General features: G+C 43.6%; 2 protein-coding genes across 2 annotated transcripts in view; both read left to right on the top strand.

Annotated features, from left to right (window-relative positions):
* Positions 1-218: 218 nt before the first annotated feature.
* Positions 219-8,865, top strand: LOC135396246 (proton-coupled zinc antiporter SLC30A9, mitochondrial-like). Its single transcript, XM_064627271.1, has 18 exons — positions 219-321; positions 482-622; positions 1,466-1,597; positions 1,744-1,846; positions 1,933-2,025; positions 2,085-2,167; positions 2,643-2,710; positions 2,781-2,836; positions 2,900-3,002; positions 4,097-4,152; positions 4,226-4,361; positions 4,462-4,501; positions 5,176-5,247; positions 6,512-6,722; positions 6,813-6,875; positions 7,674-7,803; positions 7,894-8,007; positions 8,696-8,865. Exons 2-18 carry the CDS (start codon positions 484-486, stop codon positions 8,738-8,740), a joined length of 1,644 nt encoding a protein of 547 aa, XP_064483341.1. The 5' UTR covers positions 219-321; positions 482-483; the 3' UTR covers positions 8,741-8,865.
* A 410-nt stretch (positions 8,866-9,275) lies between these two features.
* The window catches only part of LOC135394951 (tripartite motif-containing protein 3-like), a 31,485-nt gene continuing 16,888 nt past the window's right edge, over positions 9,276-23,872 (top strand). Inside the window, exon 1 of the mRNA XM_064626055.1 lies at positions 9,276-9,392. The gene's annotated coding sequence lies outside the window, so the exon portion shown is untranslated. The remainder of the gene's footprint in view (positions 9,393-23,872) is intronic.

Genomic DNA, 23,872 nt, shown 5'->3' with positions numbered 1-23,872 from the left:
ATTGGAGAACGAAACCAGCACCTCAACTAGTTCTGTTGTAGAGAAAGATTTTCTCTGTGTTTCTGTTTGGTTCTGGTGAGCCACTGATAGTTTTCGATATCGAACAAAAAGAACCTCGTGTTCAAGGAAATACCTAGAACCTGACGAAATGGAGATCATTACTTCAAACAACCATTAATTTTCTGCTGTGATTTCTAACGTCTGAATTGATGGAATACGCGTTTTAGCGGAAACAGATTACGATTGCGAGCAACAGTGGATCAAATATGGCGGCGTGCATCAGCTGAATGAATTTTTGACCGATAAGCAACTTCAAATGCGGTATGTTCATTCAAAACAAGAATTTTTTTTATTTCATCACCACAACATTCATCAAGATGTAATTCTTCTGCTTCGATTCGTACTTGGAAGCTGTTTGTTTCGCAGCCTATCGCGGTTTCCTGTTGTTTGTGTAGGAGTGACATTGATCTGTTTCCTTCAGGTATGCTTTTCTCCCGTGTTACGACATGGGTTAAGCTTCCCAATGGTAGCACATTCCAGAAGAGATTCGCATGTTCCTCGAAGTTGAGAGGTGCATGGGGAAATGCCGGGATATACCGAGGACGCGGGAACAGCACTCGTGGTAAGGACACATTTCGTCATCGGAGGATAAACAAATACAGAAGCCATAACGAATGTGTGTGTTGTCACGGGCGCACGTCCTTTTTTTTTCTTTCGAAAGCCGGCCAAGTCTGCAAGAAGACAGTCGAACCTTGTCATTGACTGGTGGATTTATAGTCTGTTTAGCAGTTCTTTAAACATGTTTTTTTAAATGTGTTTTAACAAGCGTCTGAGCCGCAGATTGCGGGTAGAATTTCGATGTTGAGCCGTACGTTTTTCAGAGAAAAAATACAAAATCTCAGTAGTACTAGTACTGTGTACATCGTCATAAACAACGCGACCCGAATCGCTTTAGTCGACTCTTGACCAGTGCTTTACCCAGGGTTTCGTTCTTGGGGGGGTGTTGGGTTCTGCGAGGGTGTATTTACACGCGTTTCACGCAATATTACGCAATCTCACGGGTTTTTAGGTGGTCTCCTCCAGATTTTGGGGTGTGTGGATAACTCACTGCTCTTGACCACCTTAGATTTTCGAACGAGACTCACCATTCACTGCCACGGGAGTGACGTCACAAGAGCCGCGCCGCGGTCGCTCGCGCACGAGCTTTAGAGCGCGCAAGTCGCCGTGAACAAACAAACAAACCCAACCATAGGCACCATCTCTTTAAACAAATGAGAAGTGCATGATGTGCACACGATGAATGTAGTGTATTTGTGAACTATCAAGAATGTTTCGAATTTGGTTCCATTTTTTTTTTTTTTTAACGAATCCGTCAGTTGCATTAAGTTCCCCTTTCCACGTTTCTCCGAGTCCCTTTTAATGATTCTCATTATTCGAGAACTTCTTTCGTCCTTACCCCCTTTAGTGATTCTCCGTACAAGAATCTGGAGAAGTTGTCAGAACACGAAAGTATGGGTGACGGCATATCACACGTCCGCAACTGTACTTAAAGAGGAGAAACCGCCCATGACAGAGGTGCAGGCCACTATCGTTAAAGGTAAGTGCTGAACTGTAGTACACTAAAGTGAAAAAAAAAAAGTGCTCAAGCACTGCAGTAAAGCATGAACACATTGCATTACATTGCATTGACATATTCGTGCAAACCTTCACCTACCTCATGTTGACAAAGTATTTTTCTTTCAGCCGTCGCTGGTAATCGTCGTAAACTGGACTTAACTAAAGAGTACACGGAGCGAAACTTTGTAACCCCAGTGAGGGTGATGACGGAATACCTCCTCAAGCCTGGGTTCGTACACGGTGCATTGCTAAGTGTCATATATGTTGTCGGCTACATGAACGAGAACGTCTTATAAGGCTGTAGTGCGATTTCAGCGATCTCGAGGGCCTGCGTAAAATTGAGCGACGGAGTCCATTCGAAGATACGCCTCCCATAACTGTCTACCTCAGGAGGGATGTGGAATCTAAGTGAGTCGGTTAACACTTACTGGTGGGGCTTTGTAGAACTGGTGGCTTCGTCAATGCAGGGCACTTGAAGTCTGGGGATCTTATGAAGCCATCGACAAAGAAAGGGACAGGCGTCGCAGGGAGGAGCAGAAGTATCAAGAAAGTAAGGAAGATGTCCTCTTTGCGTTTTATGAAGAAAAATGTCCTTAAAAAGTGGATGCTCGACCCTTTGTTCTGCTGTTCTGCGTATTTGTTGTAGAGCTCTTATTTTTCCGCGATGAGAGATAGAATGAGTGGGTGTCAAGCAAAGTAGACGACGCACGTCCTGCTCAACTGAGTTTTTTCTTATCTCTGATCACTTTCAGTATGAGTACTGACATCTGTGGTGGGGCTAAGGAATACCTGTCTGCTGCATTTTAGTCCAATTTATTTTGCATAAATACTAGATATACTGTACATATAGCATACATACTGTGTAAGGTTTTGATAACAGTGATGTGCCACATGTTGGAAATAGGGATGATGTCAAAACGATTTTTGCTGAGGCAAACAACAACCATTGGGAGACACCCTGAAAAAAAAAGTAGTCTTTTGTAGTGTCATGCTTCATTTCAAGTATGGTATTGTTCCTATTTCAGATATATCCACCGTTAAAAACATATTAAAAGAATACCAACGAGCTGAACGTAAAAATCAAGAAGCATTGGTTAGTACTGTTGCATAGTACTTCATGATAGACACTATGCGCACTATTTATGTTTTTTTCCACGACACAGCGCAGGGAACAGATACTTAAAGGCTCTGGCCGCGTCGTCCACACGGCCGTGGTAGTGTGAGTTTCTGTGCCAACACCCCTCGGTTCGTGTCCTTTCTTTATGTGCCTCACTGGTTGCAGCAATGCCACCAACTTTGCTTTCAAGACACTCGCCTGGCTCTACACGGGCTCTCACAGCATGTTTGCAGAAGCCATTCACTCTCTGTCGGACACGTGTAATCAGGTACGCATAATGTGTACCCTTCTCTGCTACCCCTGTCATGTGGTCACCATTAAGGCCTTAAGGGAAGAAAGCTCTAAAGAAGCGGCATGAAGGCCTACTAAAGCAGGCAAAGACACCAAGGAAATATGAACGCAATAAATATGCCGAAGAATGTTGTTGCGTAAAAATATGTCACAATCAAGGTGTAACGTAATACAGTATATTACGGTGAAGTTAGTCTGACCACTGAAACACTTCCCTGTCAGTGTTTTCACTATGTAATAGCTAGAGCCTGAAGTTTTCGGGAAATATTTTTTTCTAAATTCGGGGGGTAAAAATCGGGTAAATAAACGTGTGCACTAAATTCATGCGAATTCGGGCGAAAAAAAGCTTCCATTACGCTAAAATCTGGGAGAAATCGGGCTCAGTTATTCAAACAAACTGTAGCGGTTTGGTACAAACAGTGATGTAATCTGCATTTTTCTGTCAAACAAGTAAGTTAGTGCACAGACATCCCAGAGAGGGTAATTTGCATGGTAAAAATCGGGTTTCATCCTAAAGGGTGGACCTTCAATTCGGGGTGCAAATTCGGAGAAGAATCGGGTAAAACCATAAAACTTCAGGCTCTAGTAATAGCTCATGGTTGGGGGTTTCAAAAACATGGAGCCACAGGATTGCTTCATTACATCCACATATATGTGCAGGTTCACCACATAGACATTCTAGTGTGCAAGTTTTACCACTGTGAAATATTAACCCAGTGTGCTTCTTTTCCGCTCGCGTTTTCACACTTGCTGTCGAAGAGTACCCAGTTTGGCACCAAAGGCCGTAAATGAGTTACGCAAAATGTGTTCATATCTCCATTGCACCTCGAAAGGCTTATCGCTGCTGTCTGGCATAGATTCAATCTACATTTCTGACCTTCACATTTTAAAGCCTTAAACGTACCTGTTCGAGAGGGGGTTTTTCACGTGAGCTAGCTACGACAGAAAATTTCTCTCATTCCTCTTACCTAGAATCTCACGTTCTTAGAATATTCTTCTTCTAGAATCTTCTAGAATATTACCTTCTGTATGCACCTGTCTTGTCTGACCACTTGCTGTCTTCTCCTTCAGCTCATCTTGGCCTTCGGCATTCGCAAATCCATCCAGGAAGCCAATCCGGATCATCCGTTAGTATGAAAACGCACGTTGTGAGTGTAAGTCTTAAACTGCGCTGTGTGTTGTGATGCAACCTCACCTTAGGTACGGCTACCACAACATGCGCTACGTGTCGTCCCTCATCAGCGGCGTCGGCGTGTTCTTCTTTGGTGCCGGCCTCGCATGGTATCACGGCATCAAAGGCCTGCTCCTCCCCACGGAGTTGGAGTCCTTCTACTGGGTGTGTGGTAGGCTTCAAATGTGTTCCATCCCATTAGTTCCCATCCCATAGTCCCATCCCATTAGTGTCCCATTAGTTGACTTGGCTCTCATTCTTACAGGCGTTCTTCATACTGGGAGGATCTCTCATTTCTGAAGGAGGTAGGTCTTCTTCGTGCCACATGTGCGTGTCACGTTCTAATTTCACGTTCACCTAATGTGAAACAAGTTGGTTTATTGCATTTCAGATTACTAACGGGATGCTAAAAGAACCAATTTCTGCACTGACAATTGTGTCTATACCCTATCTGTTGTCAGGGGTAACCAATGCACGTGTCTAATTTTTCGCATTAACACTGCGCGAGTTTAGCAAGTTGCTGAATCGATTGCGCGTTAACGTCACCGTCTTTGCAGCGACCCTTTAAATTCCGGCTTGCGCTGCCAATAAACCTCGTTTTATCGCCAGCCTCTGTCTCGACAACGTATTCTGGACGATCCCACAACTCTGCTTCCATAGAGTATCAGGATTCCTGCATACATATGTTCCAGATGTATGCACACACACTCACATATGCTACGATTCTGAATATTTGATTGCTAATACATAGCGAAGCTATGCTGTTTGACTTTTACAGCCTGAAACACTGCGTGCAAAGTGATAAATTGCATAGTAAAGTGTTTGAAATTGAAAGTGTGATGCTGGACTAGTTTTGCTCATGTACAGATGCAGCATGCTTAACTGTACTGCGTGAGCAAGCGGCCTGCATCCTCGCACCCAGGTCACACCTTTGTGTGTTGCACTTAACTCTGACAGTACCTGTACATCCTTGCTTCAGGGACACTGCTGGTGGCATATAATGAAGTCCGCAAGTCTGCACGCCGGGAAAAGATCAGCATGTTTGAGTATGGTGAGAGGAGTCTCAGTTATTTTGCAATGTTTGCTAGTATATAAGCCAACTCTTATCCCCGCGTGAAGGCCGAAGTAAATCCCACTGACGTCCATAATGGGATTTTGATGGAATCTCATGTTAAAGGTCTCAGTTATTTTGCAATGTTTGCTGGAATATAAGCCAACTCTTATCCCCGCGTGAAGGCCGAAGTAAATCCCACTGACGTCCATAATGGGATTTTGACGGAATCTCATGTTAAAGGTCTCAGTTATTTTGCAATGTTTGCTGGAATATAAGCCAACTCTTATCCCCGCGTGAAGGCCGAAGTAAATCCCACTGACGTCCATAATGGGATTTTGATGGAATCTCATGTTAAAGGTCTCAGTTATTTTGCAATATTTGCTAGAATATAAGCCAACTCGAATCCCTGCGTGAAGTCCGAAGAACATCCCACTGACGTCCATAATGGGACTTTGATGGAATCTCATGTTACAGTACCGTAAAGCAGCAGACCGACAGGTTATGTTGGTGGTGGCATAGCTTAACAGCTTGTTGATTGTAAATCCAGCACAACAAGTTATATATGTGACAGGAAACACTAAATACTTGATAATACTACTTGATGGTACTTGAAATAGTTGATAAGTTGATTTACTTACCATCTTATCAGCTAAATATACTATTTTTAATTTGCTAGTAATTCTGTGGAAGAACGGTTCCGGGCGACGTCTTGGGGGGAAATAATCTCCAATCTGTCAAGCAACAGTGATCGATGTTCCCAACTGGCTTCCTGCTCCTGTCGGCTGCGTAGCCAGCTTATTTCGTTTTGGACAGTGTTACGCGCATGCAATGTAGTTTTACCGCCGTACTTGACGAGCAATGTGCAGTTGGCGACGACTTCAACAGTGTGTTGCACGTAATTTTAATTTTCTAAAAAAAAAAACTATGAGCGCAATCGTGACAAAAATTGCGACGCAAGCGTACTGAGTGCTCAGGCTATCGAGTGGATACATTTTCTGAGATTGCAGCTTTACAGTGCTTTACAGTGCCTTTAGGAAACATGTTGGCTTATATGGGAGCAACGACAGCATTGCAAACACTGCCTTACCATACAAAAATTGTGACGCAGGTGTACTGAGGGCTCAGGCTATCGAATGGATACATTTTCTGAGATTGCAGCTTTACAGTGCTTTACAGTGCCTTTAGGAAACATGTTGGCTTATAGTATTGGAGCAATGTCAGCATTGCAAACACTGCCTTACCATAGAACAACGGCTTTTAGTTCGACGAAGTCGAGACCCGAGCGTCAACGTTGTGCTGCTGGAAGACATGGCAGCGGTTGTCGGCGTGAGCATTGCAGCAGCTTGCATGGGGCTCTCCACGGTCCTCGGCAACCCTGTGTACGACGCCGTGGGTTCCCTCATCATTGGCACAGTACTCTCCTCAGTAGCTGGATTTATTGTATATTCCAATGCTGTTGCATTGGTTGGCAGGTTAGAAGAAGAGTCGGTTTCATTAGCTTGTCTTCGAAAGAGAGCTATCGTGAACGCCCGAGTTAAGATGCATGCTTTGCGCACTTTCAGGTCCATTCCATTTGAAGCTATGCAGCAGATAAACAAGGAGCTCGAGAGTGATGTGATGATTAGGTACGGACCTTCTTATCATTGCATGAAGACCAGTTATAATGTCTGAGATAAAGTCGGGCCTCTTAGATGTCCATTCTGTCACTTGACCCGGCGAGTAGTGTTAACGTATTTTTATTTGCGATGTATTAATTTTCGCGAACTTCGCGACTGCAAAAAAAAAATTGCAAAAAATTGTGCTCTCGGACACAGCTTGACGTTTATCCCGCGAAGGGAAACAGCCTGGAATCGTGAAATTAAGTACTCGTGAATAACTAGAGCCTGAAGTTTTCGGGAAATATTTTTTTCTAAATTCGGGGGGTAAAAATCGGGTAAATAAACATGTGCACTAAATTCATGTGAATTCGGGTGAAAAAACTTCCAGTATGCTAAATTCGGGGTGAAATCGGGCTCAGTTACTCAACTAACTGTAGTGGTTTCGTACAAATGGTGATGTAACTGAATTTTTCTGCCAAACAAGTAAATTAATGCATTCCTACAGACATCCCAGTGAGGGCAATTTGCCAGGTAAAAATCTGGTTTCACCCTAAAGAGGCAACCTTCAATTCGGGGTGCAAATTCGGGGAAAAACCCTAAAACTTCAGGCTCTATGAATAACTTCGCAAATGACTGAAAGTGCGATTCGTGAAAATTAATATACATCGCGAATAAAAATATGTTTACAGTATATTTCAAAGCATGCAAAACTTATCGATGTATTCATTGTGGAACAGGTATGACGTGAAATCATCAGCATGGCCTAATTATATAGTGCTAATAATATCTTAATGTTCCAGTCGGTTTCAATAAACTTTCTTACAGAGCAATTCATGACGTAAAAGCAACCGATATGGGCAACAGCGTTGTGCGATACAAGGCTGAAATCGATATCGATGGTAGGGAGTTGACTCGGTCGTACCTGGACACTCAAGACCTTGAGCTTCTTCTGGAAGTATGTAGAGACGCCATTTTTCTCCTAGCACAATGGCCACATACCATTCGAAACCGAAAACATGTATTTCTCGTAACCAATGCGTTTCAGGAGGTGATGAACATAGAGACGATAGAGCAGCTGGATGCCTTCATGCTGAAACATGGGGAGAACATCGTCGACCTTCTCGGGGCACAAGTGGACAGAATAGAAAGCAACTTAAAGGTAAGAAAGCATTCAAGCAACTAAAGTTTTGTATTAGTGTGTTGTTTCCATTAATATAGCAGAGTGAAAGGCTGTGAAACCAGAATTCAATTGTATGAATGCCATAAGGTTATAACTAGGGCCTGACTTTTTAGGGTTAAACCCGTATCCGCCCGATATTTACACCCCTGAACGAAATCTGTAAAATTTGGGTTTAACCCGAATCTACCCGAAAACATCCGGGTCGCGTGGCACGCTCATAAGCGTGCATTAAAATAAAGTTTGATAACATTGCTAAACATTAGTTCCATGTTAAGACAAATTTTTATTAAACAAAAAAAATCAACGGAATACACCCGAATTCCTGACGACAGAATATGCCGTATCGGGATTTAACCCGAATACACCCGAATTTTCAAATGAAAAATATCACCCGATGTTTACCCCCCGAATTTGGCCAAAAATAAAACCCGAAAAAGTCAGGCCCTATTTATAACCCATGAAAACGAGAAATGAAATATGCCTGAAAAAGCCATAATTTCCTTCTCAACGTGGACAGGACAGACATACATTGCCATTGCTGATAAGTTTCAATCTGATGTGACTTTATTGGTGGCGACAAGAAGATTCCTTTGACGAATTAAAGAATATTAATGAGTTTAATGGTGAGGCAGCTTGTTAATGTGCATGACAATCACATTGTTTTCAGAAACGCCACCCTGAAGTGCGTCATGTTGACTTGGAGGTGCTGTAATGCGATACCTAACCACTTCGGATCCCTGCTGCTTCTGTACATATATCTATGGCTGTTCAAGGTGGACTATATTGTAGTTATAGAATACTCTATAATGTGTAATTAAAGTGTCAAATGTACAAGGATAGTCCTCTTTACTAATTTTTCTATTCACGCCTATGCTGTGCAGTGTTTGTGTTTCGAATGAGGGTACCTTTCCTTCAATCGTCTCTTTTCATTCTTTCGCATTCTGCGTACAAGCCGTGGAGGTGAACACAAAGGCCACGGAGGAGACAATGGTTGTTTTATTTGTAATGTCTAGTTCGATTGTTCTGTCAGTTGACTTTGGTTGCGCGCTCGTATTCGACAAATACCATATCCGTTCGAGCAGACTTCCATCTCCCCTTGCATACGAATCTCTCAAGCAACGTCATCATACCAATAAAACCGTCATCCTTCTCAAAAGCGAAAGAAAATTGCTGATGCGCCGATCGTGACCGCCACCGCCCACAACAATGTGCCGCGCAAGGCCGCGCGCCCTGGCGGTAGCAGCCGAAGATGACGTCATGCGCGCCGTCGCAGACGACGACTCCGTTAGCAGCTCCCAGCGCAGCGCCGTCCGTCATCGCTGGCTCCGCGGGTTGGATGTTTCGTTAAAAAGCTTCTCCTGCCGGTAAGTGGCTCTACAACCTTTTGAACGTCTTGTAATGACCGCGCACCGATTATCAACTTTCTCATCTGCGGTCAAAGTGCGGTCATGTGTTTGCAGACAAGCGATGCACGAGTGTGATCTCGGTGCTCCGAGCTGCTATTTTGTCGAGGTTGCAGTAATGTACGTAATGTAGCAAGTAAAAGACATGTGAGGGGGGTGGAAATACTCCACTTGCTCGCATTCACGGTTTCCGGTGATTTTATTTTGTGTATAGTGCGCCGCTAAAACGTACATGTGACATCATCTGTGGGTAATCGCAGTTGGTGTCGTCGCGCGCAGCTGTCAGACGTGTAAATCCTCGCGCTGATGTTCTTGTGGTTCTGTCAAGATTTTATTGCGAGCGTATTGCTCCCAATCTGCTGTAGAAATAAGTGCCAGGGATTTGAGCAAGGGGGCTGTGTGGAAAAAACTGTCGTCTGCAACAGAATGACAGGCAGACATGTTTCGGTACGCCTGAATTCTGCTGAATGCGCGACTGCGCGCATAATGGACTTGACCTGGTTTTATTTCCCTGACTTTTTATGTAAGTGTACAAAGAGAAGAGACACATCCAAATGCAAGCTGAACTTTATCATACTCTTTTTGTTTTCTCTGGTGGTCAAGAAAAAAATGATCACTTCAGCAATCGTAGAAACCTGGAAGGTAATTGGACGGGTGGGACATTGATACCGACACCTTTGCGAATGTCCCCAGTATCGCACTGTCACGGCAACGAAAAAAAAAATGTTTTTAATGCTTTTGTGATATATCCGGATGGCCTCAGTGTGTGTGTGTTTTCTGCATGTCGAACACGGAAGGAACTTTTATTTGCTTGAGGCTGCAAAGATAGAAACTTTACGCTTGAGTGCTCGCATCACCTTAACCTCTACGTTAAAGAGCTGCCTTGCCGTTATTTGCCAACAGTGAGGCGGCGCGCCTCAACACATTCGGGTCAATGTCACTCACACCTGCGCGCTACGATCGTCTGAGCAATGATCTTGGACACAATACTTTGCAAGCGCCGCAACAATCAGAAGATAATGCTAAGCCTTGAGTAGGGTAAACAAAAAAGGAAAAAATAACGATACACAGATATGGTAATGTTACCTGTTGTGCAGGTTCCGATTGTTCTCATAATTCTTCATTCTTCATAATAATTCGTATCGAGTAATTTTTCCTCAATGCAACGGACAAACACAATATTTCGCGTTTATTGTGTTGTTTAGATATCGAGTGGAAAATAGTTAAAATGCAAATTAAAGGGCTATATATTCAGATAAATTTGCAGCTGATTATGTACGTGCGCGTCCCTCTTACTGATCTCGAGGTGGCGGGTTGGAACCCGGCCGGAGACGCCAACAACTTGGTGGCAGTTGCTTCGGCACGTCATCAAAGAGCGCATCTTTTATTTTTATTTATTTCGCGGTTAAACAGCCTTCTTCGCGCTGAACAGAGTAACAGAGTTTTAAACAACCAAAAACGGAGTAAAAAATCGTGCTCTGGTTTACATGTCACGTTTCAATTTGTCAGATGGATGATGACGATGATGGTAGTGTGGAAACAGGTCTTGCAATATTAAACATCAAGTTTTTAAGTTCGTCGTTACCATGTATCGTTACATTTCGTGACATTATTATTATTATTATTATTATTATTATTATTATTATTATTATTATTATTATTATTATTATTCTCGTTACAGTCAATGTACGTGCGTGCTTAGGAACCGAGAAATACTCGCGCAGTGCCCTCGGCGAACGCACCCTTTACAGCAAGCATTCGATGCGCGCCCCGGGAGAGAGCTGGTCAGCAAGTTTGACACGGCTACCTTCCCACGCGAAGGGAGCTTCCGCGAAATTTGGGTGACTCCGACGGACGCGGACGAGCGAGCGAGCGGCCACTGCCCTCCCGTCAGTCGCTCACCGGGGCTCGACAACCTTTTGTGAAAAAGCAGCGAACGCGCGCGCGAACACGTGCGCGCGAGTTAATTTTGAAGCGCGCGGACTTCTCACGGTGACGGGCGTGAGACAGGTTGATGGCGAAGGAATCTTGCAGGTCGAGTCTGCCCCCGATTGTGGTCGTGTCGTCGTCCGTGGCAGACAGGCCCGGGTCAGAGAGGTACGGGATGATGAGGGTACGGACAATCGGAGCTGGGCGGGGCTTCGCAGTCGTCTGTCAAACTGCGGCATGGCTACATATGAGGAACAGGATACACCTGCTCCTGGAAACTTTGGACGGAGAGGATTTTGACGTACGTGAATAAGTGCCGAGGTGAAGAGGACACCAACAATGTGGTGACACAACACAAATAGACATATCGCTCTCAAGAGAGGGACGTCAAACACTCAACCTTCTTTAGACGCCCATAGAGCCCTCACAGTGTAGCCTCTTAACCTCTGTTGTGTTTGTTTAACGAAGGCGTTATGACTTTATTCGTGTTTTTCTTTAGCACTTCTTGCTTGAGACTTAGGGTGTATGAGAAACAACGATGGAACAGTACTTATACCAGGGGTACCTGTACCCCTGTTCGAGTTGGTAACTTGAAACCGAGGTTGAGGGTTCGAATCTGGCTGTTGAGGGCAGCAATTCGGTGGCAGGGAACAAATTACTTCGACGCGCGATCCCTTTCGAGGGTGTGTGAAACACAAATTTCAACGCACCTTAATGATTCTCCGGTTGAGTAAAATTAAATCCACGGCCACATTGAATCCATTGTGGTGTCGCTTATGATCATAGTATATAGCGTCAAGACATAAAGTCCCTTTTTTAAAAAAAAAAGTTTGGTCTCTCTCTTTTTTAAAGCACCGACTCCTTTGGTTTACTGGGTAAGATCTTCTTCGACGCCAAAACAGGGAGCTACACCCTGTTCGAATCAGGCACCCTGGGTTTTCCCTCGGACGCAGTAAGGCGCACAGACGTCTTTCCTTTGCAGCATTTTATTTTCTAGCTGCGTTATCTCCATGGCAACGGCACCGCCTCTTTCGCCAAACATCACATCGCTATCGCACGCGGGCGTTTTAGACTTTTGTCCGTTACCTGTCGACGAGATCAAAAGCACCATCTCTAACGCATGTGTTGCCATGTAGACGAGTCAGACATGGGTGAATCACCCGGTAGGGGCCCATCGATCCGGCTGGGTGGGTCTCGCACGTCTGGGCCGGACAGACAGTGCAGCGCGATCCTTTTTGCTCGGCAGGATATTGATATTCGTCTGGCAACCATTGGAAAGCTGGAATATAAGCTAAACGAAGTAGAGGCGGTGTCCAAAAGTTTTGACTTGTCGCCACTGTTGGACGGCTGAGTGGATGCAGCGTCTGGCTCTTTGGCGATGGCTCCGAGATCACGCTAAAATACAGGGAGGTGATAGGGTTGAGTGTTATCTAAGGCTCTCCCTGACTTTTCCGGAAGACCTTTGCCGACGGAAGTTGCCACTGTTCGTCCTGATGACGGCTCAGGACGCATACTAACCCCTCCTGTTTCCCGTTTATTTCTGCTGTCCTCTCATAACCACAGTCGTTTCGCGGTGCTAACAGGGTGTATCACTAACAACTATCACTAAGATAAAAAAAAAAGAGCTACGCGCTACCTCAATAAAAGCGAATGCATGTGGCTAGCTGTCGTGTATCCTATAGGCGCCAGCATTCTTTTTTTTTTTTTTTTATTCTGTCGAACCAATGAATGACTAGTTAACTAGTTTTTCAAGTATTGGTTTAGGGTCGTTTAGGTGCGTTGTCACCATTATTTATTTATTTTTTGTGGGCTTTTTTTTTAGCTCCCCGCAAAAGGCCACACACAACACACGTTGTTTCGAAACACATGCTTCAGGGTTTTCTCAAGGCGCTTCTACAATATCCCAGTTGACTCTGTCTTTTTAAAAATCTTGGTCCATGTTAGTTGGAACACCTCGTATATAAAGGGGGGGGGGGAATCCCCTTAAGTTGTTCTTGAGCACGTAAATGCTTGTAACTATACGGTCATTGCTATTACATTGTCATTTTTATTCATTGTTTTTCTTTTTTTCAACACGCCTCATGCCTAGTAGAGCTGCAGAAAAAAAACGAGCCGAACGAAATGAAAAAGTGTGTTCCCAAGGTGCGACGTGATTTTCGCGTTCATTTCTTTTTTAATTGTAAGATTATCGCCGCAAGTCACACAAGGAAGTCATTGCACGCCGCACTCGCCCTCCTGTATGATAGTTTTTTTATTATAGTACCCACTCTCGGCCTGCAAATGTTTTTTTTTCTCTCTCTCTCCCTCTCTCTTTTCTTCCGTGTCTGCCATGAGCCACTTAGGACAATTGGATGAGTGCACTTCCACAATCCCGTATTTTCCGCTCTGAATACGGCTTTTATGACGTCCGAGAGCTTTCGTCATGCCTAACTGCTTCGTGCTTGGAACGTTTACAAAAGATAACCTATACTTACAGGCTCAAAATGCCGTATGATTTGCATGGTAAAAAAAAAAAAAAACTTGTTCCGCAGCTACCCTACATCGAAAAGCATCACCAATACGTTACTTCCGGCTCCGTGTTGGTGAAGATACACTATACTGCTATTGCGTTTTCGATTTATGGTCAGTGCGAAGTGTGACGTATTTCGAGCGAATGCGCTGAACATACGTCGCAAGATAGAGTTTATGGAGGATAGTCGCCGAGAAGCCAGTTTATCAAATACGGACCACAAACAGCGAAGAAGGCGCAGAAAACAACACTATCTTTTTTCAAGTGCTATTATTTTTTTTCGTCAACATCAGCACTTTTTTCAAGTGCGCAACTTTGCTGCGGACCCAATTGTCTTAATATCGTTTATGAACCATTGAGATTCATCATTGGCGTGCTAGTGTCATCTCCCAAATGATTTTTTTTCTTTCTCAGTTTAATTTTGATCTCGTGACAGAGCGCTCTGTTTACCCTCCCTAACATTACTGTCAACTGACGACATATCAGTCATGAATCATTTGAGACTACGTACAGCTATAAAAATCTGTACAAACTTTCAAGAAATTGCGACGAACATGACCGCTGCTGGTGACCCAGCTATACGTATAGACACTATAGCACGAGATATGTACAGGCTCAGAGAAATGGAAGGAAGCGATTCTCGCTGGATGCTATATGTCTTCTATAACCTCCGACGACGTCGCTTCCAGCGTATATATAAACGCGTCTCGCTGATTTCTTCGTCATCCGGATTTCCTCCACAGGAAGTAACCATGCAGAACGGCGGCTCACAGGTCACGACCGTCGGCTCTAAAAATATGCGGGACACTTTGATCCTTTTTTGAGCCCCGATTCCTTCATAAACACATACTGTAGAAGTGGTTTTTTTCGCGCGGAATTATTTTTCGCGTTTTTCGCGCACTCCTCCAAAATCGCGAATTCCCGCGGATAACTCTAGCCACATGAGGGCGAAAATCGTTCGGCGTTCGACGCTGTACCGTGACTACCTTGACTCTTTCTGCTCCATGCAGTGTAGGCAGTTTAAGCAAGCCGCAGAAGATTGTTTTATCCCATCAGGCTAGATGTAAGGAAATGAAAATCGATCACCCTACAAACCCTTACTCCTACAAACCCGTTGCACTGTACATACAGTGTAGCACTATAGCACGAAGCCTTTTCTAGCATCCTCAAAACCAGCTTGTATGATACTACCACACCTCAACCGAACTGTTCACTGCCTGAGTGATAATGAATGAGAGCTGCTAAAACCAAGTGGCTGACCTGCACGCGGCCAGTACTATGACCTCCTGTAGGGTCCCTAAAGGCCATTGTACAGGGCATTTCCTCCTGTGAGGAGAAGAAAGGAATTGACCTAGAATGCCGCCATTAACGTGAACAACGGATGTCTTAGTACTTGCCGAAACATGCCGGAGTGTTGACGGCGGCACGATATGCAAGAGCAAAGCACCCCCGGAAACCTGTGTCGCGAATTTAACTTCTCGCGAATAACTCCTCAAACCAGCTCTGTTCGGAAACGCGAAAATATTTTCCACGCGGAAAAAATGACTTCTACAGTATGCTCTGTTTTAAGTCTATACCCTCTGCATGGTGACTGCGGAGCTGTTTTAGACACCCCTTATCTGGTTATCTCCTCGTGCTTTGTACAGAAAATTTGCGTGAGGCGACCTTCGGGCTCGCACGCAATCGTCGCGAAATATCCTCTTAACCTTTGTTGTGTTTGTGTAACGCAGGTGGGATGACTATACACGCCATACCTCCCCCTTGTTTAGGATTAATTGGCCTAGGGGTGTTAGAAATGGAACAGTATCTGTATTTCAGGGGTGTCCCAGGAGTGAGGGTAGTCTAGTACCCCTGTCGCACGGAATGATTTAGTGTCGTTTTCACGTAGTGCGCTCTAACCAGCGAATGAAATGTTACTTTCACTTCGTGTTTGTTACGCGGCTGAAGTAAGTGTTACTTACGCAGTGATGACGACAACTACGATAGTTAAGAATAAACGGGGGCAAAATTTTTGGGCGTGCGCCACAATACCTTCCTATGAATGTTTTTCTTTGATTTAAAAACACCTTCTGCAAATCTTCTTCAAACATTAAACGAATTGGCCTCAAAATGGTGTCAGAAACAAAATGGCCGCCACCGGATCGCCGAGACCGCGAAGTTCTCGCAGGCTGTTAACGAGACTAATGTCATGTTTTTTTCCGCACATTGTCACACTGTGCTAAAGTAAAATAAACACAATGCTGAAAATACTCGTTTAAAAATATTGTGGTGTCAGGACCCCTCGCTTTTTCTCAATATTTTTACCCGTGTCACAAAGCCTACCGTCGAAGCTATACATTTTTTTCAGCCGGAGAGAAGTGAAGCGAGATTGGGAAACTCACTAAATCGGTTAGTGTACTTTCTGCAGAGTGCTCTCTGTGGTTTTCATTGGTTTTCCTTCTAGATTTTCGACACCCAGGTCTGTGCAACGCTCATATAGCCGCAGTTGCTTCGTGGTGTTAGCACGGAAGCAAGAAAAGTACCGTTGCCGTAGCAGCAAACCTTATTGATTCCACCGTCTGCACGTCTGTCTATATAAGGCACTGCGGTGCGGAATTATTCGGAGCGCGTAGAGCCAGGGACCTCATCCACTTATCCACAGTATACAGTCGCTGTCACTAACACACGCTATCAATCATTCATTCAACGTTCTTGCGGCGATCGGCAGTTTTTTTTTTTTTTTTTGTATGTGTTTGACAACAATATGGATCACACAATGATTTTCGACATCTGAAATCTTTTTTTTTTGTATTTTTCAAATTGTAATTTCAGCACTTTTCGAAGGAATCTATTGCTAGGTAACAGAAATCACTGACTGCTGAAGTGCGTTAAAGATTATACTAAATTTAATTTAGTTCGCTTCGTATTCTTTACGTCCAACATGCTTGGGATATACTTAATATGTACTGTAGACGGGTGTCGAGAAAGTGCCACGTTCGAAATATAATCCTAATAGTATTCTTGGTTTGAATTCGAAGGTTTTTGTAAATCTGATATTACCTCACAAATACAAAATTTACATATACTAATATATGTTTACATACATAGGATGGAATGTAAAAGTTCGTGCTCAGTAGAAACAGGGGAAAAGTCAACAGCAAGCATACACTGTTAGACAAAAGAAAAAACTTTGATGGTGGGGATGTCGACTCCTGCTCCTGTTTTTATCAAAATTAAACAGTATTTATTTTTAGTTTTTGTCTCCCCTGTGCTTGATGTCGGCGGCTCGTTGATGTTTTGATCGTATCACTTCGTGGTCATCACCTGTCTGTAGCTTCCGGTTTTGTTCTGCTAAGCAATCGAATCACCATTACTCGCTGATTACGTTTCATAGTATCTTTAAACAGTCCGCGATCATCCTTATGTCCGACCTTTGCTGTTGTTATATCACTTGTAATATCAGTCGAGGGCTTGATCGTACTATAAAAAACACTTTCACGTTTCCAAATTCACGAGCTCCCAACTGTTTTGTTCGTTCGTTTGTTTATTTTGTTCGAGTTCGTGCGTGCTAATGTACGAAGTTACACTTTACAAATTCATTACAAATTACACTTTACAAATTAATTACAAGCTACATTTTACAAATTACAAAAAACACAAAATAAAAATAAAAACTACAAATTATTTTGTTCGAGTTCATGTCTTCAGCTCAGTTTTCGCTTGGAAATGCACCAATAGGCCCATATCACTATTTTTGTGACATTCGCGTTTCTGGTCTTTTTATACATTGTACGTCCATTCACGCAGAACACAAGCTTACAATATTATCCGACGTACTAATGTCATTTTTTACAGTAACGCGAAGCTATCGCTCTTTGACGCCTTCACCCACGCGTTGAAGTATAACGACGCGGAAGCGTTCGGGCCAGCTGTGAACGTGCCCGCTGCGCGAGCGAGGCAGCCTCCAGCAGCAACTGCTATACTTTTTCATGTACTGGTACCACTTTGTCTGATCTTCAAGGACAACGTATGTCAGAGTCGCGGCAGGGAGAATGTTTGCAATTGGATGGAGCTCTCCTCTCTGACGCACAAATTTGTGCGCCCTTCGAGAATTATAGGTTTTATTTGTCGAACAGGTTTGTGAAAGAGCATCCGAACAATGCACGTACTATATATTGTAACAAAAGCAGAAAATCGAAGGCGGAAAATGTGTTATCTGAGGAGTCAGACCAGTGCGTATTCAGTGTACGAGTGCCCTAGCTCTTTCGTTCAGTGTTGCGATTGATTTATTATGGTATTGCGATGTCAGATGTACATGTGGATGCCACAGCTGTTCCAAGATGTCTGGCGTTGAATGATGCTTGGACGGCCCGCTTAGCCTGCATACATACAAAGAACAGAGATGGTATCTTTTAGAAAACCGAGCGACACCGCGAGCCTGTCTTGGGCCCAAGCATGTGTCTTTACAATAATCAAAAGCAAGCAGAACAATAGCGATGAAACTCCCCATTTATATCATTTCTCAATAACGTTGTTGTTGTTGTTGTTGTTGTTAGTGATGACGTTAAAAAAAATGTGACCAATTGTGTGTCCTTCGGCGAATCAACGTGAAAATATGGTATGTGTATAGGTCGCGACTGTATACTGCACCGTGCCTCAACCTCATGGAACTCGATCAACATTTAAATATTCCTCTCATAATATCGTGGAATAACAGCCCTTTGAAATGTAACGTGCGATATCAATAACGCCCGGCTCCTAGCCAGAAAACAATCTCATCGACCAGCAGGGTTATGTCCTATCTTACAGTCCTGCTTGTCGTGTTCCTGTAGTGTATCTTGCATGTCAATCTGTGTTTATTGTATATGGTATATCGTTACTGAGCATTGTCAATACATAGTATTGAACTTCGTCCCTCTCGGCTATCTGTTGGCCGATAATTTCTGTTTACTAAAGGGTATCCGGCTCTAATCAGCAACTACCGAAGCGCAGTTTGCTCCTCAAAGATAACCAGGTTCTAGAGGCGAGTGGGCGTTTATGCGCTCCTACCGTTTTCTTCGCTATATTACGAAAGATTATGTAGTGAAGTATGGAAACGATACGCTGTTTAAAATATGTAAACCCTCGGTGGTCGCATGAATGTACACTTTTTTAAAAATTGTCGTACCTTTTAAGGACAAAAAATGACTGTATGTCGTAGGATGGCTAAAGAACATACAAATATGGTGCGAACTACTTTAACGTTCCATAATTGAACTATGTTTTTCGTGACTTAGAAGTAGAACGAGCTCACAGTTGCGTCTTTGACAAAGTGTCATTTATGTAGAGTTACATTTTACGTTAGCTCAAAGTAGAAGCACGAATTAAGTATCAAATATTCCCAAATTATTCAGTTGTACCACATTGCTAATGTTACACCATTTCTGCTCCATGTTGTTCTCACACATAAACGTGATGTCGTGTATAATACGAAATCATTAAGTCTTCCTTTATTATGTGACGAAGAAGTATCACCATCTTTTCAGTATCATATTGCAAAATAAGCTGAGCTTGAATCGTTGCGCTTCCAACGTGTAGTTGGAGGTTACTTCTATTTAATATTGATTAAATAGATAAATAAAATAGATTAAATATTGATTTAAAATTTAATATTGATTTAATATTGATTGAATGAATATTCGTCCGCTCATCGCTCGTCGCGGGCACACAACACACCACGTGTGCTTTCGTGGCCACCACGTGACCCAGCTGGCACCATTTTTCTTTTTCTATTTTGGGTGCTGCTCATTTAGTCTGTGTCACGTGCGTCGTGACTTGTGCGCCCTGGGAGCAGTTGCAAATTATCCGGGCCTTGGAATACAATAATAGGCGCCGAGGATATATCTGTGACATAATACTATATACGATGTGCCTGGCGTTGTGTGGGCCAACCAGGTTCTATGCTGCATCTTCCTCTTGTTCTATTTCTTTTCTTTCAGTCAGTCCGTTCTGGAGCAGTTCTCAAATAGGATATTCCCTCGGCACCATTCTTCCGGGATGATCATTTTCGTCGTCACTGGAGTAACTCGGAAACGGGCGAGAAAAACCACATCCTCAGATACTTAGCGACTGCTATAATTAGTACGGCGCAGTATGATCCCAGACATCTTTGCGCCAGAAAGTCGCAAACCAAATTCAAACTTAGCCACTGCTGCTACTAGTACCAGTGATGGTCTAGTAGTTAACTACATGTAGTTAAACTACCTGACTGTAGTTAAAAAGTAGTTAACCTATACTTGCAGGAATGTAGTGGCAACTACTAGTCAAACTACTATTTCGAGTAGTTAACTACAATTGTTAGGTTACTGCAGGCGCCAACTACTTCCGATTTTGCAGCAAGCTTTACGGCACGATTGTGCTTCCGAGTTTGAGTTTGATTATAGAAAAAACTTTTACCTTGAGCTACTTGTTTGATGAGAACGGAGGTGCAGAGCAATTGTGCCGTGCATGTGTACTAAATCTTCACTTTTATCGCTGCTTGTGATTCATATTTAGGTGTCCGAGAACACCATAGAATGGAATTGGTGTTGATGGACAACGTTAAGTAGTTATACGTGTAGTTAAAATACATTGCAGTAGTTTTAACTACCTCCCCTGAAAAGTGACGAACTACTAGTTAAACTACTCCATCGCGAAGTAGTTAGTAGTTATAGTTAACTATTGTAGAAGCAGTGAATGGCCATCACTGACTAGTACTACACTATCTTATATACCTATAATAAAAATTATTATTATTATTATTATTATTATTATTATTATTATTATTATTATTATTATCTGTGTATTGTCGGCAAGTAGGAGAACTAACTGTAGAAGCACCGGAGTAGTCCTCTTTACGCTGACTGAAACTTTATCGTACGCCTACTGGTGGATGGACTGACGTGGGCTAGCCCTATCTTACTCCTACTCAGCATGTGTGCATTGCCATGAAGTATGTATTGGCATCAAAGTCCAACCATAGGCCGCAACCTACACCTGTGTATTGTCATCAAGAGGGAGAAGTACCTATAGAGGTAGTCCCCCGACGAGAATTACATACCGGACAGCTACACGCGTGTATTGTGCTCGAGTTATCGTACACAGATACATATATGTACTGGCGTCGAAGTTGTATGCCAATGTATATTGTCATCAGGTAGGAGGACTACCTCGGGAGGTAGTCCCCTTTACACCGGCAGGAACGCTCCGCGACCGAGTGTGTATTGTCATCAAACAGGAGAGCTATAGCTATGGACTTAGTCCCTTTGGACAACTTCACGTTACAATCCTACAAGCTAGATAGTATTGCCAACTGTAGGATGGGACAAGCGCAAGCTTGCCCACATCACATTTCAAAAATAGTACTGCCCTCGCCATAAAAAACGAAGAGCAGGACCAACTAGTGCTAGGCATACAGTCCCACGGAACTGCCAATGCCAAACATCCATGAGATAACAGGCTAGATAACAACACTCTCTAGGAGAGTTTGCTTTTCATATATTTATGTTGTATTGTTGTTGTATAATATGTGTGTATTGTCATCGAGCAGGAGAGCTACCTATGGAGGTAGTCCCCTTTGGACAGACACTAACTTTACGTTACAGTCGTACAAGCTAGATAACAACACTCTCTAGGAGAGTTTGCTTTTCGTACTGACCACACCAAGCGAACAATCCAAACACGGGAGAGCCGCTGCAGAGTGCAGTACGGTCCTAGCGAGCTGGCTAGAACATGATTTGCCACTCACCCTGAACGTGGCGGAAAAGACGAGTAGACGTCAGCCAGCGGCGAGAGCACTCCACAAGACCATACCGTGCTTATGCTCACGGACAATGTGGCTACGAAGCCCTGCCCTGACAGCCTGAAATATAGCTGCGTCTCCGAAGTCTGGGCCACCGAAAGCCAGCCGGCAACGACGGATCCAGATTTGAAAGTTGATCTCGGTATTTAATAAAGCCAATTGATACGCTGAACGGGCGGAGCAGGCAACGGTTCCAGGAACTGTACGATGGCCCAGGCGACAGTCGATAGCTGAAATATCTGGGTTACTCTGCGCTACAGCAAAGAGGAACACGACAACGCCTCAAGCGACAACTGAATGTTATATGACGACCGGAGGATTTATATTAGGGACCTCTCCACTAAAATATTACGAAGCTCGAACTCGATGGTGTGCGATTAGTATAAAGTATGCCTTGGGCAGGAGCACTGTAGAGCAAGGCCCTAGCATGAAAATTGGTACCGTTCCGGTATCCAGTACCCCCTGACCGTATAGGGATAGAGCAGGATTCACTCGATGCCCTCCAATTTAACGCCCGGATTTAAAAGCCTATCTTCGCCCCAAAATCTGCACCAGAAGAAACGTTATAGAGGGTCACGTTAAAATCACCTCCGAGTTCACCACTTTTTAGTTGCCTTTCTTTTGCTTTCTTCGAATGATTTCCCTGACGTCCTGCTAACAGTATGGACAAACACTGATTAAACTCATGATTAAGTATGTAGGAGCGAGACTTTTAATTGGAAACAAACTCGAAAGTGGTCGTATATGCCAAGTGCGCACTGACTCCGGGTTTCGTGCTGTTCGCGCGGCTCCGTTGATGCGTGACAGCGGCATAATCTTCGTGTATTCGTGCGGGGTTATTTCCAACCCGTACGCAGAAATCCTTCGCCGCGCATCTTTTCCTCGACTCGTAAACAGTTTTCTCGGCATAACTTTCCCCTGATGAAGCGCAACGTGTTTTCGCTAAACGCCCGTGCGCTATGCTCCACTCCAAGAAGGCGGAAGTGTCTACAACTAAGTACAGAATGACATTAGAATAACCTTTTTCTTATTTTTTTATTTGGACATACTGTAGCCTCGCTCGAGGCTATTGCAGTAGTGAATAAAAAATCTGACTTGAAGACATCTCGCGAACAATGCGATCCATAGCATTCGACTCGGTAATGCCACATGGTCTACTCGACATGCGTACTCTATACAATGTTGAGTCTGTGTGCGCTTCTTAAAGAGGAAGCTCCAGCAAGCCTAAGATATTCATCAAACGGAATTTTTATTTGACGATTCACTATCAAATGACACTTCCTCAACCGAAGAGCCCGACGCCTAACAGATAATGGAGTGAGTCCTATAGCTGTAACAGAACTGAGCGCGGGGAAAAAAAGTCGTATATATACAGATAGGACAAATGGAATCGCTTTACTTTGAACAGGCTCCAATTTAGGAATATCGGTACTGCGATAAGAATCCCATACTTCACACGCGTACTCTGAAATAGGCCGAGCTATAGTTTAACTATGCTAATAACTTGGTCTCTGCGGTGGGAAACTTTAACGTCCGCTTTAAATAACCTAGTTTTTTTTTTATAAGTCTTCGACGTAATTGCAATCCATTTCGAATTTGGGGTCAACGTCAGCTTTGTATTCGCTTGTGGCAGAAAGTTTTTTTCTTCCGTTTTTTATTTTATTTTCATACGTCAACCGGACAGAGTAAACAAAAAGTCGTCTGCTTTCTCTTCTGCTTTGTCGTCTGCTTCGTCTCTGCTTTGTCGTCTGCTTCGTTTTCTGCTTTGTCGTCTGCTTCGTAGAACACAAGAGAAGATATCGACGGGGGGGGGGGGGGGGGCCGACATGTTTATTGAAAAAAAGGGGGAGGAAAGAAGATATGGCATACATATGTGGCATCATTCTAGCATATGATTGTACAGCTTCGTCCTTGCCTGTACAGGTTTGCGATCTCTCGTGTCTAACGTGTTCGGCACTGTGTTCGTGATCTAATACCTGGTCCGTGTTGTTTGAAAAACGATCTGAATTGTGCTTCTTTATAATAGACCATCACCGATGATAACCAGCCTTCTATTGTACGGGTCTGGAAGCATATTTCTTATGCCGTGTTCTTCCTGGATATCCATTAGAAGGAAGCACGAAGGAAGGCACAATACGTGTTAACGCGGCATATAGCATGCGATCGAGGAAGTATCGAGAGGTTCCCTGAAAAGGCTGACATGTG

This window comes from Ornithodoros turicata, chromosome 5 (assembly GCF_037126465.1).
Source record: "Ornithodoros turicata isolate Travis chromosome 5, ASM3712646v1, whole genome shotgun sequence".
Lineage (NCBI taxonomy): Eukaryota > Metazoa > Arthropoda > Arachnida > Ixodida > Argasidae > Ornithodoros > Ornithodoros turicata.
This window is presented reverse-complemented; position numbering and strand designations above follow the sequence as displayed.